Raw genomic sequence first — 15,113 nt, 5'->3', positions numbered from 1 at the left:
ATCTCGAGCGTCTCTCCTCTCCTCACGTTGGTCTCTTCTGTCCTGAAGTTTGTCCCTCATGTCTTCATGTTGGTCCCTCCTGTCCTCACATTCACTGGCATCTTTCCTGTACTTTGATACCACGTCCTTCCACTCATTCAGATGAGCTCTTTCACTGTGGGTTGATTCCATGATTTCAGAAAACATTTAGTCTTGCGTCCTTTTTTTCTGCCACCTTATCTGAGTTAGCCTTCAGGACAGAGGAGGGAGGCTTGAAAAATTTGCAGCTGCGGGAGGGAGGGAAAAAAGGGAGAGAATTATTTAAAAAGATACATTTTACAGAACAATGCTTATACTCTTTCGCGGTGAACAACACTATTCACATTACATAGCACATGTGATTTCAGTACAAGGTCGCATTTTGCATCTTAATATCGAGAACCTGCGGCTTTGGTGTTAGAGATCACAGACTCAGGTCCGGGCAACAGAATTCAGCTTGCATGCGGCAATGGTAAGCCATCGTCTTTCGGCTTCTGCAGCCTTCAGAAAAGCAGCACCCTCCTTTCCCACATACCAAGCAAAGTCCGTTGAGTTCTGCAGTTTTCCTGTTAATGTGCAGCAACAGAAACCAAACTAACACTGTCCCCATCCAATTCTCTGGGATGATCGCTTTATCCTTCCCCCCACTGCATGGCTGGTATCAGGGAAGATCCCTGCAGAAACCAAACTAACCCCCCCGCATCCAATTCTCTGGGATGATCGCTTTACTCCACCCCCCACCATGTGGCTGGTATCAGGGAAGATCCCTGCTAGCCAAATGCGAAAAACTCAGTGCCAATCCCCCCTAGCCCCCACTTGGCTAACTGCAGGGAAGGATTTCTTTTCAGCCACAGGCAAACAGACCAGTAGGAAGGGCCACCTCTGTCCCCTTAATTACATTCCCGTATTTCAATCAAGTTACCATGAATTATATCACTCTCCTGAGGATAACACAGTGAGATAAAGAACAGATGTTGCTTGAATGCCAGCATACACTGGGACCATACGCTGCCAGGCTTTGTCATGCAATGATACCAGATTACTTGCTACAAGCATGGCGTGATCAAGTGTCCTACCATGGAGGACGGAATAAGGCTGCACTGCCCAGAAACCTTCTGCAAAGGCTTTTGGAGTACCTCCAGGAGAGCTTCATGGAGATGTCACTGGAGGATTTCCGCTCCATCCCCAGACATGTTAACAGACTTTTCCAGTAGTGTACTAGCCACGAATGCATCCTCAGGGCAAATTAATCATTAAAAAAAGCTTGCTTTTAAACCATGTTTTATATTTACAAAGGTACACTCACCAGAGGTCCCTTCCATGGCTTCATGGTCTGGGATACTGCCTTGGGAGGGTTGGGAGGTTACTTCAGTCAGGCTGAGAAAAAGATCCTGGCTGTTGGGGAAAACGGAGTGCTGTGTGCTCTCCGCAAGCTCGTCGTCCTCCTCCTCCTTCTCCTCATCTTCCCGTCCGCAGAGTCCTCAGGCATGGCTGAGATTACCCCGTCCTCAGAATCCACGGTCAGAGGTGAGGTAGTGGTGGTGCCCCCTCCCCCCCCCAGAATTGCATGCATCTCAGCGTAGAAGTGGCATGTCTGCAGCTCTGCCCTGGACCTTCAGTTTGCTTCTTTGGTTTTCTGGAAGGCTGGTCTGAGCTCCTTAACTTTCACGCGGCACTGTAGTGAGTCCCTATTGTGGCCACTCTCTATCATGCCCTTGGAGATTTTTTCAAAAGTTTTGGCATTTCATCTTTTGGAACATAGTTCTGCTAGCACGGAATCCTCTCCCCATATAGCGATCAGATCCAGTACCTCCCGTACGGTCCATGCTGGTGCTCTTTTTCGATTCTCGGATTGCATGGTTACCTGTGCTGATGAGTTCTGCGTGGTCCCCTGTTCTCTCCACTCTGGGCAAACAGGAAATGAAATTCAAAAGTTCGCAAGGCTTTTCCTGTCTACCTGGCCAGTGCATCTGAGTTCAGACTGCTGTCCAGGGTGGTCACAATGGTGCACTGTGGGATAGCTCCTGGAGGCCAATAACATCGAATTGTGGCCACACTAACCCTAATTCGAAATGGCACTGTCGATTTCGACACTACTCCCCTCGACAGGGAGGAGTACAGAAATCAATTTTAAGAGCCCTTTATATCAAAGTAAATGGCTTCGTTGTGTGGACAGGTGCAGGGTTAATTCGATTTAACGCTGCTAAATTCGAAGTAAACTCAGAGTGTAGACCAGGCCTCAGACCAACAACATATTTCAGTTACAACCATACTGTAAAATCTCATAACTTAATACACATTAACGCTACACATATTTAGACAGTACAATGGGTTTCAGATAGGGCCGTCGATTAATCACAGTTAACTCACACGATTAACTCCAAAAAATTAATCGTGATTAAAAAAAATTCATCATGATTAATCACAGTTTTAATTGCACTGTTCAACAATAGAATATCAATTGAAATTTATTAAATATTTTTGGATGTTTTTCTACATTTTCAAATATATTGATTTCAAGTACAACACAAAATACAAAGTGTAGAATGATCTGTTTATACTATTATTTTTATTAAAAATTGCACTGCAAAAATGACAAAAAGTAGAAATAGTATTTTTCAATTCACCTCATACAATACCATAAAGCAATCTCTTTATCATGAAAGTGCAACTTAGAAATGTAATTTTTTTTGTTACATAGCTGCATTCAAAAACAAAACAATTTAAAACTTTAGAGCCTACAAGTCCACTCAGTCCTACTTCTTGTTCAGCCAGTCACTAAGACAAACAAGTTTGTTTACATTTACGGGAGATAATGCTGCCGACTTCTTATTTACAATGTCATCTGAAAGCAAGAACAGATATTTGCATGGCACTTTTGTAGCCAGCATTGCAAGGTATTTACGTGCCAGATATGCTAAACATTTGTATGCCCCTTCATTCTTCAGCCACCATTCCAGAGGACATGCTTCCATGCTGGTGATGCTCATTAAAAAAATTATGCATTAATTAAATTTGTGACTGAACTCCTTGGGGGAGAATAGTATGTCTCCTGCTCTGTTTTACCCACATTCTGCCATATATTTCATGTTATAGCAGTCTCAGATGATGACACAGCACATGTTGTTTGTTATAAGAATACTTCCACTACAGATTTGACAAAACGCAAAGAAGATATCAATGTGAGATTTCTAAAGATAGCTACAGCACTCAACTCAAGGTTTAAGAATCTGAAGTGCCTTCCAAAATCTGAGGGATGAGGTGTGGAACATGCTTTCAGAAGTCTTAAAAGAGCAACACTCCGGTGTGGAAACTACAGAACCCGAACAACCAAAAAAGAAAATCAACCTTCTGCTGGTGGCATCTGACTCAGAGGATGAAAGTGAATATGTGTCAGTCAACACTGCTTTGGATCATTATTGAGCAGAACCCCTCATTAGCATGGACGCATGTCCTTTGGAATGGTGGTTGAAAGATGAAGGGACATATGAATCTTTAACGCATCTGGCATGTAAATAACTTGCAATGCTGGCTACAACAGTGCCATACAAACACCTGTTCTCATTTTCAGTGACATTGTAAACAAGAAGCGGACAGCATTATCTTGTGCAAATGTAAACAACCTTGTTTGTCTGTGTGACTAGCTGAAAAAGAAGTAGGAATGAGTGGACTTGTAGTCTCTAAAAATTTACATTGTTTTATTTTTGAATGTAGTTATTTTTTGCACATAATTCTACACTTGTAAGTTCAACTTTCATGATAAAGAGATTGCACTACAGTACTTGTATGAGTTGAATTGAAAAATACTATTTATTTTGGGCTTTTTTACAGTGCAAATATTTGTGATAAAAAATAAATATCAAGTGAGCACTTTGTGTTCTGTGTTGTAATTGAAATCAATATATTTGAAAATGTAGAAAACATCCAAAACTATTGAAATAAATGATATTCTATTATTGTTTAGCAGTGCAATTAATCATGCAATTAATTGTGATTAATTTTTTTAATTGTTCATCAGCCCTAGTTTCAGCAGATCATGACTTTTCATATGATATCTTACATGGCATGCTTTGTATGAAATATATCATAATTCTATAATGGGTGAATATGGGTTTTCCAGAGTGGTGCTTTGAGGTACGGAGTGCCACACAGTATCTGGAGGAGTTACTGGAATTGCCAATAGCCATGTACATTGGGGAGACAGAGGAACCCCCAGAGATGGAGGTATGCTTAGAAGGGGTAGTAGGAAGTGGCCCAGGGACACCAGATATTAGTCCGGTTGTAGGGATATTAAAGAAGGTACTAACAGTGATTTCCCCAAGTGACAGTGACCCCCCAATAATTTATCCCCCATACTTTAAAATCTAACAGTTTCACCAAGTACAAAAATCTCTTGGGTCTTCGGTTAAAACTTGTAAGCTACTGTCTGTAGAAACCATTGATTGTATCAATCCTGTGAAAGATACTTTATTACTATGTAAAACTTACAAACAAGTTAATTGACTTTTTTCTTGAAGTAATTGATACAATGTAAACAAACACTATAAGCCGTTAAGTGACTTTCACTTAATTCAATGGCTCCTAGGACAGACCCCCACCCTCTGTGATTAAAGGGCCGGGAGTCTCAAATGAATTAGCACACACCCCGAAATTGGTGGAGACAATAAATTAAAATATGGTTAAGATATGGAATGTATGCTGATGAATGCTTGATATACATGAATGGTTAGGAAGGTGCCAGCCTAGAAAGGGAGTATCCATCAGCCGAAGAATGTGTCAAGTAGATGACCAGACAACCCCCGGAGGGTAAACTGGGATCCACCCCATCACCTGGAAGGATGAGAAACACAAACTTTGGACAGTTTGGAGCCACCAGGAATGTGCCCAGGAATGTGTCCAGGAATGTGCCATCTGCTGATTGAGTCAGCAACAGCAGAATGAAACAGCTCCAATAGACTAACATAGGAATTAATTCCTATAAGAACGGACTGTCAAGACTGATGACTTTGAGTCTCTGGTTCTGCTGCCAGCCTCCAGGAGCATCAGGTGCACCTGACACAGACTCGGCTCCATTCTCATGACCAAGATACCTGGCCAGTAACTTCGCATGAGCAAATTCTAGGATGGTAACTATAACACCTATACAGAACTTGAATAAATAATTGTGTAAATGAATCTATATATGTGTGTGTGTGTGTGTGTGTGTGTGTGTATAAGGAATAAGTAGTAATAGGAATAAGTAGTCAAACAATGTTGTTTACTTTTATCTTTTGCTTTATCGTTATATTTACAATAAATGTGGCATCTTTGCCTTATCCCTCTTAATAAGATCCTGCTGGTTTTTATTCTATTGGTATAACACGGTTGTATTGCCAGAGTCTAGGTCAGCGTGTTTCAGTGGGATCCCTGATGATCCAGTGGCAGAACCTGGGCTGGGACCTGGTGGAGTAGGGTGGGCCCAGGTCCTGCTACCCCTTGTGGCCAATCCTTGTGTCCTCAGGTGAAGGATGACTTAGTGGTTCACTCCTCCTCTCTTTATAGCCTAGCAAACCTTTGAGATGTGTTCTATAGCTGGAATTATACAAATGCTCAGGCTATATTATCACAAGATTCCTTCGGGCCTTATAATCTATGAATCTACAATCTATGTTCTTTACTATAGTTTCAAACAATTTGCCTGGGACTGAAGTTAGGCTTACTGGCCTGTAATTTCAAGGATCCCCACTGGAGCCTTTTAAATAATTGCTGTCACATTAGCTATCCTCCACTCATCTGATACAAAAGCTGGTTTTAGTGATAGTTTACATCCCACAGTCAGTAGTTAAGTTTTGAAAAGCACCTAGGCACCTAACACCCACTGAAATTGATGTGTCCTTTTGAAAATACTACCAGGCACCAAAGTACTTGTAAAAATCTGACCTTCAATATAGATGTAGCACTATTGGTTATGATGTTATTTATACTAATGTAGTCACGTCCCATGAATTAGGTATTACAATGTGGTAGCTTTACTCAGTAACTGCAAATTGAAATTACTATGTGAACTTTAAATGTAAATTCACAAGAATAAGCTATATCCATTTAAATATCTTCATATGTGTATAAATGTGTCCATATGAGAGACTGTCGTAATTTAACTGCATAGCTACAAAATCACACTCCTAAATAAATAATTCAATCAGTAATGAAGGTAATTAGAAATTTGAACAATTTTCCAAGGATTATGGGGGGCAATTTTAAAATCAAGATTGGATTTTTTTCCTAAAATATATTTTAGTTCAAAGAGGAATTAATACAAGGAAATTCTATGTCCCTGTGTTATACAAGAGGCCAGACTAGATGATCACAATGGTCTCTTCTGGCCTTAGAATCGATGTATACTGAATGCACAAATTGTGTGTAGACCAAGCCTAATTGTCAAAGGGTTTTGCCTTTCATAGAGATGACAGGTGGTTGAAAATGGAGGCAAATTTTTTTGTGAAAAATGCAGATAATTGTAAACCATTTTCATATTCAAGTTTTTTGTTGTGAGTCATTTCTTCCTATTTTCTCTCTTTCATGGGATTATTATTGTTATTGGGGTGAACAGCTGTGATTTTCAAAGGAATTTACAGAAATTAGGTGACCAACTCCCATTGGCTTTCACTGTACATGGGCACTTATCTGATCCTCCTCAAGCTTATTTGAAAATTCCAGTCTAAGGACTGGTTCATGCAGTCCCATATTCATATAAATTATTATTATTATTATTATTATTATTATTATTATTATTATTATTATTATTATTATTATTATTATTATATTAGTAATAATAATATTATTATTATTATTACTCCCCAGGGGCAAATTTTTCAACACTTATTTCAGAGGACTACTTGCATCCATAAGTGCTACCCAAGGAGAGTAAGGGTCGTAGAACAGGACACAAGGTTGTTTTCATTAGGTGTGTTCATTTGAGGAAGGTACCCAGGGTCTATATGGAAAGAAGATGAAAAACACACTCAATGCATGAGATCCCAATATTTCTGTTTGGGGAATTATTGTAATCCAAATGAAATTTTGCCAAAAATCTTGCTGACAGGGTGTTTGTTGTCTTCCCGCCTGAAGTTGTGAACCTAACGAGGCACCCAGGGAGGAAGACCCAAAGGTTCTGGGAACCAAGCAGAAATACTCATCTATGGAGCCAGTGCTCATTGTTCAGAGGTCGCTGAGGAGGAAACATGGGCATTTGCCAGAGGTAAATGTGACTTTTCAGGCTAGTGATAGAACTATAACTGGTCACAGTCCTGGCACCTGAGTTGGGAGGGGTGGATTTTCACCACCCAGCTCCCTCGGCTATGTTTAAAGGAGACTAACTTCCCAAGTGCTTGGGCTGTGTGACAGTGAGTTGTGCAGATCTGTTGATACAATAGTCTGTGTTGTTGCTATTAAGGTTTTGCACTTGAGTGCGAGTTGAATGAAGCTGTGGTATATGTTGCTTCAAAGTATCTGTTGCAGATGGAAATGAAAGTCATATGGAGAGTAGGGGCGTGCTATTGACAGTGTATAGACAATGAAAATGACAAGGAATGCAGTAGACTTTTTCCTCCACTTCTAACTTCCATGCTTTATGGTTTTGGTGGGTCAGGTGTGTCCTGACACAACCTGAAATGTCATTAAACCTGTATTTTGTTTGTGTTTATTCTTATTAGAGCTTATTTAGGTGCCTAAAATCTGGCCTTAGCTGCTTTTGAAAATTCCACTAGGCACCTCTTTGTACCTTTAGATGCCTAAATACCTTTTAAAATCTGGCATCTAGGCTCCCAACTCAGTTCACTGGGATATGAGGACTCTGTCCTTTAAAAATTCCAGCCTTACTACATGAGGAGTCTAACTGAAGTCAGTTGGGTTACTCAAAGTCAGGTACTTCACACTGTAAGAGTGCCCATTGTAAGCCGGATTTGAAAGAATGTTATGACCCTTCCTAATCTTGAAAGTGAGAGAAGAAACATCATAAAGCCCATATGATGAGTCTCCTAATACTGAAAAAAGTTGATAGATGGAACATCAGCATTGATGTAAGCTGGGATTTTCAGAGACGCCTAAAGGATTTAGATACCCAACTCCCACTGATTGTCAGTAGAAAAGAAAAATCCCACCTATAGTTTTTAACTTTTAAAAAGTTGTTATGATTATTATTTTTGTGTGTCATTGCAGTGAGGAAGAGCCCCAGTTATGGACCAGAATCCCCTGCAAATGTTACATTGGCAATGCAAAATTGTTGTTATAGGAGTGCTTGATAGTGCTACCGATTATTAAGGTTACCCGACACTTCCCTTTGTAAGACCTTGTTTTCAGTTCCTTTCTAATGTGGCAAAATGCTAATTATCTGTGCTGAAATATTCCAGGCCAGGTGTCAGCCTCAGGCTGATTTCTTTTTGGAAATGTTCAGCTAAAACTGTTCAGCTGGTCCCAAGAACGAGTCAAGGGAAACACACATTGTTTTGCCTGGCTTAAAAATTCTGGTGGCCTCATCTTTGAGAAGCTCTAGCGCCTCTAGCTTTGGAGCAGGAACTTTAAATTGGGCAGGGGGTGGCCTTTGTGTCAGAGATGTGCCTTTTGCCAACCCATAAAAATCTGTCAAAATTTGTCCAAGTTATAACATTGAAAATTAGCGGTTTGTGCCTCCACTGTAGAGACTTAGTTTTAGAAGCTAAATTCCCCAAAGGTTCCATCCACACTGAGCATTCCTCAGTGTGGGGCTGAGAAGGACTTTCCCTGCAATTGCAGCTCTGAGCTGTGCTAGGTCCAGAATCTTTTCACTTGAACTGAGAGAAAAGGTCTATCCCTCCTGTGCTCTTAATCATCTGGCTGGCAGCATAGAGGAAGAAGGTGCCTGATTCAAGTGCAGTGGAGAAAAGAGCCAGACTTGGGTGGGGGCAGAGGGAGTAGATTGGGAGAAGGACCCTGGTGGAAAGGCAGGGACTGAAAGGTGGTGGGGTGGGGAGAGGGAAACTGGGTAATGGAGTGGAGACTTGGACAGGCTGGGCAAGAATATTGGGACTGGGAGTGGGGGGCAGACTTGGACTTGTTGGCAAAGATACTAGTACTGGGGGCCAGAGAAGGGATCAGGGATAGGGATTGGGTGCCAGTTGTCAAGGGGGAGACTGAGATCAGATGAGGAGCTGCAGGGGATACTGGTACTTGTGGAGCAAGAAGACTGGGACTGATAACCAGTGGGATGGGGGGGAAGGAGATGAGGGAGGATGGGAGACAAATCTGATGAGGATCCTGGATGAAGGGGCAGAATTGTCACTGGCTGTGCAAAGTGGGTAGGAGTAAGAGCTGTTGGAGGGAGACACGAAGATTGAATGAGGAGCCTGGGAAGGTAGATTGGACTGGGAATCAGCAGGGAAGGGGAATGTTGTGATGGTGGGAGGATGGGAGCCATGGTGGGAGAGAGAAACAAATCAGGTAAAAAGCTGGGGGAGGGGGACTGGCTTGACAAGGAGACTGGGACTGGGAATGGTACGGAAGACTGGGACAAGGACTGGGAATCTGGAGGTGTCAGACTAGGATTGTTGGTCATGGAGACTGGGATGAGAAGTCGGAAGATTGGAGATTGAGACTGGTAAGGTGAGGAGGCTGGGACTGGGACAAGTAGCCGAGGGGGCAAATGAGAGACACATGACACACGAACAGTCTGGAGGGGATGGGGCAGAAGAGATCAGGCTTGGGAGAATGAGCAGAAAAGTCTGCACCCTGTAGAGCACTCTCCCCTCCAGCGCCTGGAACCCAAGGTTCCTGGGTCTTATCATTCCTCTGCTATCAGCAAATAGCTTTGAAACTCACTGGGAAACGGTCCCACCTCTCCATAGAACTGGTCCACATAGATGATGACAACCCTGTTTCCAGTATCTTAATGACCAGCTAGTCAATATTTTGTTTTATCCATATTGCTCAGTGTGGGGCCCCTGGCCTCATTTACTGCACACTAGTCAAACCTTGCTTTGAAGAAATAATTTATTAATTTCTTCATAGGCTTTTCTCTGGTACCCATCCCTGTACTGTCTGAGTGCTTCAAAAATATTCATGAATTTGTTATCATAGCACCCGAGACCAGGGAGATGTTGTGTTAACTTACATGGAATATAGGAGCCACATGTGTTAACATAACACAGCCACTGTTCAACATTAAACACCTTTAAACAAGGTTTGGGGTTGGTATAAAGAGACCTCAACCTACTTAGTGCCATGGCAAACCCACCATTAAACATCCTTTTAACCCTGAATTAAAGATGGGGGGCAGTTAAAGCCAATGTTTCTCCCCAAAGACTTTTTAAGGGCCCCAAAGGGGAGCGATGAATGGAATAGCCTATCCCCTCCTTATTTTGTCCTAATTTCCAATACTCCAGTTTTGGCTCCTTGATTTTCACTTTCAAAATGTCCTTGTTTACCAGGCATGATTTCAACACAGCTCACAAATTATGTCAGCAGTTCTCTTCGTTTGGACTCATTCAGTCTTTCAGTCTCTTTTTTGCACTTTTTCCTATCCACATATGTTGCAAGATGTTATTGTGATATCTTATGAAATTTTGCTCGTTTTTTACAGCTGAGCTCACAATCAGGGTACATGTGGGGGCCTATTTATTTTAACAGGAATTATATTCTCTATTTTACAGATGGGGAACTGAGGCACAGAGAGATTCAGGTCAAAATTTTGGCTGCCCAATCTGAGATGCGTAGCGCCTGATTTTTCAGAGTGCTGAGCCCATCACCCAGTGACTTCAGCTGCAGCTGTGATTGCTCAGCATTTCTTCGTATTAGATCCCAGGGTCTCAGGTAATGCCCCCAGAACATGAGGAACACACAGTTAGTGACCACCTGTGAAATGTCTGTTTTAAGTGACTTGCAGGGGTAGAATGTAGTTTACAAGGGCAACATTCAACTGCCGTACCTGCCTTAGACCATCCTTTCTCTTGCTGCAGTTCCCTGCCTCAATTTCTAAACACCTTCCACCTTCTGCAATAAATGAGGCAGGGATCCTACAGACTAGAGCTTCCTTCACTACACAGCCATGATTCATTCCCCAGAGCACTGTTCCACCTTTGCACTGAATGAGGCGGGGGTCTGGTGGAAAAAAATAATATGTGATCATGTAATTAAAAACTATCTCATAATGGATATATACAAGGGGGCTGAATTAAGATTGCATGGGCATCTTTAATTCCAATGTTTCCTAACTTTTGCGTACTTGTCTTTCAGTCTTAATATCATTCTTTTAATGTAGTTTTTTAGTGAGCAATTTAAGGTGTGTAACTCTATACAGGTGAAATTCACACTATGCAGGGGGCCAGTACAAATAGCAGGAGCCAAAATAATGTTGGACTTAAGCTCTAGGTTGAACCCCAGTCTACGGGAATCATTAAGCCAGTATTGCAGCCTTGCAATTGCACTTATTTTACAGGAAGAAACTGATTTTTTCCATTCACTGACAGATTTTAAGGCCAGAAGAGACCATTTAGTCTGACCTCTTGGGTAGCACACACCAGAGAAACCCACCCAGTGACTCCCACATCTGTTTAAGCTAGAGCAGATCTTTTAGAATGACGAGTCTGACTGCTAAGAAGTCAGTGAAGTTCAATGGAAATCACCCAGCAGGACCGGTCCTATGACTGTATTTACAGCTTATTGTTAATGCTGGTATTTGGATGGGGTGCATGTGTTGGAGTTGATGAGAAGCAATCTGATAAATCTGTTGACTCATCCTCTTGAGTAATTACTGTGGCATGGGCAGAGATATGCTCTAGTTCACCTAAAAGTTATTGGGCAAGAGGTCATATTAGATGCTCATATTGCTCTCTTCTGGCTTTAAGCTATATGAATCTGTGGATCGAGGGCAACATTCCACCACACAGACGCATGTTGAATAGCACCCAGACATGGGCATCCTTACACACTCATGCAGGGAGTGGGTAAAATTACTTTCACTCACAGGAGAGTACCATGGATTTCAAAGAGACAGGGTATCCATGTGGGTTACGAGATAATCAGAATTTTGCACTATCAAAGTCCACTCTCACAAATCATTATTACTTGAGAAATGTAATACATTTTTGCTTTACAGCCAAAAAGGTCAAAATTCACACAGAATTTCTCAAGGTTTGTTCAGAATACATTTAACTAGTTTTCCAGAGTTTCTGACCATTGTTAACAAAACCAATGGGAGTCTTTTGCTCGACTTCAATGAGGATGAACCCAAACACACCTCTAGCCTGCTGCAATCTATCCAGCACCTTTAGTTCTTCTTTAAACTTGTATCTCATCACTTTTCCAAAGGAAATGTCAGCGGCGGAGCCAGGGAGAGATGCAAACCACACTGCAGTGACGGAATTCATCCTGCTGGGGTTTGGAAGAGGTCGAGGGTTCCAGGTGGTCCCTTTTATGACATTCCTGGTGATTTACATAATAACTGTGCTAGGAAACACCATCCTGGTACTCACCATTACAGCTGACTCTCGCCTTCATACCCCCATGTACTTCCTCCTCATGAACCTGTCACTCTTAGACCTCTGCTACTCCTCCGTCATTGCCCCCAGAGCCATGGTGAGCTTCCTAACAGACACCAAAACCATTTCCTACCGGGGATGTGCCACCCAATTATTCTTCTTCTCTCTTTTTGTCACTACTGAGGCATTCATCCTGTCGGCCATGGCATACGATCGATACACCGCCATCTGCAACCCTCTCCTGTATACTGCCACCATGTCCAAGCCAGTCTGCATTCAGCTGGTGGTGGGGGCCTATATCTGTGGCAGCATGAACTCCATGTTGCAAACAGGCTTCACATTTACTCTCAGCTTCTGTGGCTCTAATGAGATCGATCACTTCTTCTGTGATGTTCCACCCCTGCTAACCCTCTCATGCACTGAAACCTATATCAATCAAATGGTGCTGTTTCCTTTATGTGGCCTCATCATAGTGAGCACTGCCCTGATCATTCTTGTCTCTTATGCCTATATCATCTCTGCTGTCCTCCAGACTCGCTGTGCCGCGGGCAGGAACAAGACCTTCTCCACCTGCACCTCCCACATAGTGGTTGTGAGTTTACTTTATGGGACTGTTTTCTTCATGTATGCCCAGCCAAGTTCATTATCCTCTCCAGATCAGAGCAAAGTGGTGTCTGTGTTTTACACCCTGGTCATCCCCATGTTGAATCCCTTCATCTACAGCCTAAGGAACAAGGATGTGAAAGAAGCTTTGAGAAGAACCATAGGCTGCATAATGGTTTCGAAATGAACCTTTTCTATGAACATTGAGCTAAATAATCCTTTGGTATATTCGAAGGATCTATCTATCTATCTATCTATCTATCTATCTATCTATCTATCTATCTATCTCACTTAAAACACTGTCCTATGCCACTAGAAAAAAATGTAATAAATAAATCCTCCATGTGATTATGTTATTTTTCACATTTCCCTTAGAAATGCACTGATCTAGAAATCTGGATCCAAACACCCTTGAACCTTGGGGAGAAATAGTTGTGTGTGTGTGTGTGTGTGTGTGTGTGTGTGTGTGTGCGCACGCGTGCATGCGTGCACACTTTATCTGCCATTGGTTATTTTCAGTCAAACCAGAATTTCCACCAGGTGTGGCTTCTAAGGATAATTGGTCCTATCTGTGTCATCTTACCCCCTTCTAGGATCATGTGGTGTGATTACACAAAATTAATCAAAAATTAGAAAAAAGAAATTGGGAATGGGGAGAGTTGCCCATTCCCAGCTTCTGGCAAACAGAGGCTAGGGATATCAGCCCTGCCCATACTGACTAATAACCATTGATGGACCTATCCTCCATGAATTTATCTAGTTCTTTTTTTAACCCTCTTCTAGTCTTGGCCTTCACAACATCCTCTGGTGAAGAGTTAAACAGGTTGACTGTTCATTGTGTGAAGAAATACTTCCTTTTGTTTCTTTTAAACCTTTGGCCTATTAATTTCACTTGGTGACCCCTTGTTCTTGAGTTAGGAGGACTAAATAACATTTCCTTATATATTTTCTCCACACAAGTCATTATTTGATAGACCTCTACCATCTCCCCCCTTAGTAGTCTCTTTTCCAAGCTGAAAAGACCCAGCCTTATTAATCTCTCCTTATATGGAAACTGTTCCATACCCCTAATAATTTTTGTTTTCCTTTTCTGAACCTTTTTTAATTCCAATATATCTTTTTTTGAGATGGGGCGAGCCCATCTGCAAGATGTGGACATATCATGGATTTATATAGAGGCAATGTGATATGTTCTGTCTTATTATCTAGCTCTTCATTCTGTTAGTGTTTTTGACTGCCGCTGCACATTGAAATGATGTTTTCAGAGAACTATCCACAATGATGCCAAGATCTCTTGCTTGAGTGGTAACAGCAAATGTAGACCACCATCATTCTATATGTATATCTGGGATTATGTTTTCCAATGTGCATTATTTTGCATTTACCAACATTGACTTTCATCTGCCATTTTCTTGCCCAGTCACCCAGTTACCTTTGTGTCTCATTGCAGTCTGCTTTGAACTGAACTATCTTGAGTAGATTTGTATCACCTGCAAATTTTGCCACCCCACTGTTTACTCCTTTTTCTAGATCATTTATGAATATGTTCAGTAGTACTGGTCCCAGTAGAGACCCCTGAGGGATACTACTATTTACCTCTCTCCATTCTGAAAACTGACCATTTATTCCTACCCTTTGTTTCATATCTTTAACCAATTATTGGTCCATGAGAAGACCTTCCCTCTTAATCCATGACATCTTACTTTGCTTGAGAGCCTTTGATAAGGGACCTTGTCAAAGGCTTTATGAAAATCTAAGTACACTATATCCGCTGGATCCCCCTTGTACACATGCTTGTTGACCCCCTCAAAGAATTCTAATAGACTGGTGAGGCATGATTTCCCTTAACAAAAATCATATTGACTCTTCCCCAACAAATTATGTTCAACTTTGTGTCTGACAAATCTGTTGAAACAAAGTCTTGTTCAATTTTTCAGTGAAGCAAACAAGTAAAATAATTCTTTTTGGATTGAACAAAATATTTGCTTTGACAAAAATTGAAGT

The 15,113-nt window shown here is 41.6% G+C and overlaps 1 protein-coding gene across 1 annotated transcript; it reads left to right on the top strand.

Annotated features, from left to right (window-relative positions):
• The first annotated feature begins 12,339 nt into the window (after window positions 1-12,339).
• On the top strand, window positions 12,340-13,296 carry LOC101931449 (olfactory receptor 9S13-like). Its single transcript, XM_065566768.1, has one exon. The coding sequence runs from the start codon at window positions 12,340-12,342 to the stop codon at window positions 13,294-13,296; it is 957 nt and encodes a 318-aa protein (XP_065422840.1).
• The last annotated feature ends 1,817 nt before the right edge of the window (window positions 13,297-15,113 follow it).

This window comes from Chrysemys picta, chromosome 13, assembly GCF_011386835.1.
Source record: "Chrysemys picta bellii isolate R12L10 chromosome 13, ASM1138683v2, whole genome shotgun sequence".
Taxonomy (NCBI): domain Eukaryota; kingdom Metazoa; phylum Chordata; order Testudines; family Emydidae; genus Chrysemys; species Chrysemys picta.
The sequence above is the reverse complement of the archived record's forward strand: the minus strand, read 5'-3'. Positions and strand labels throughout refer to the sequence as shown.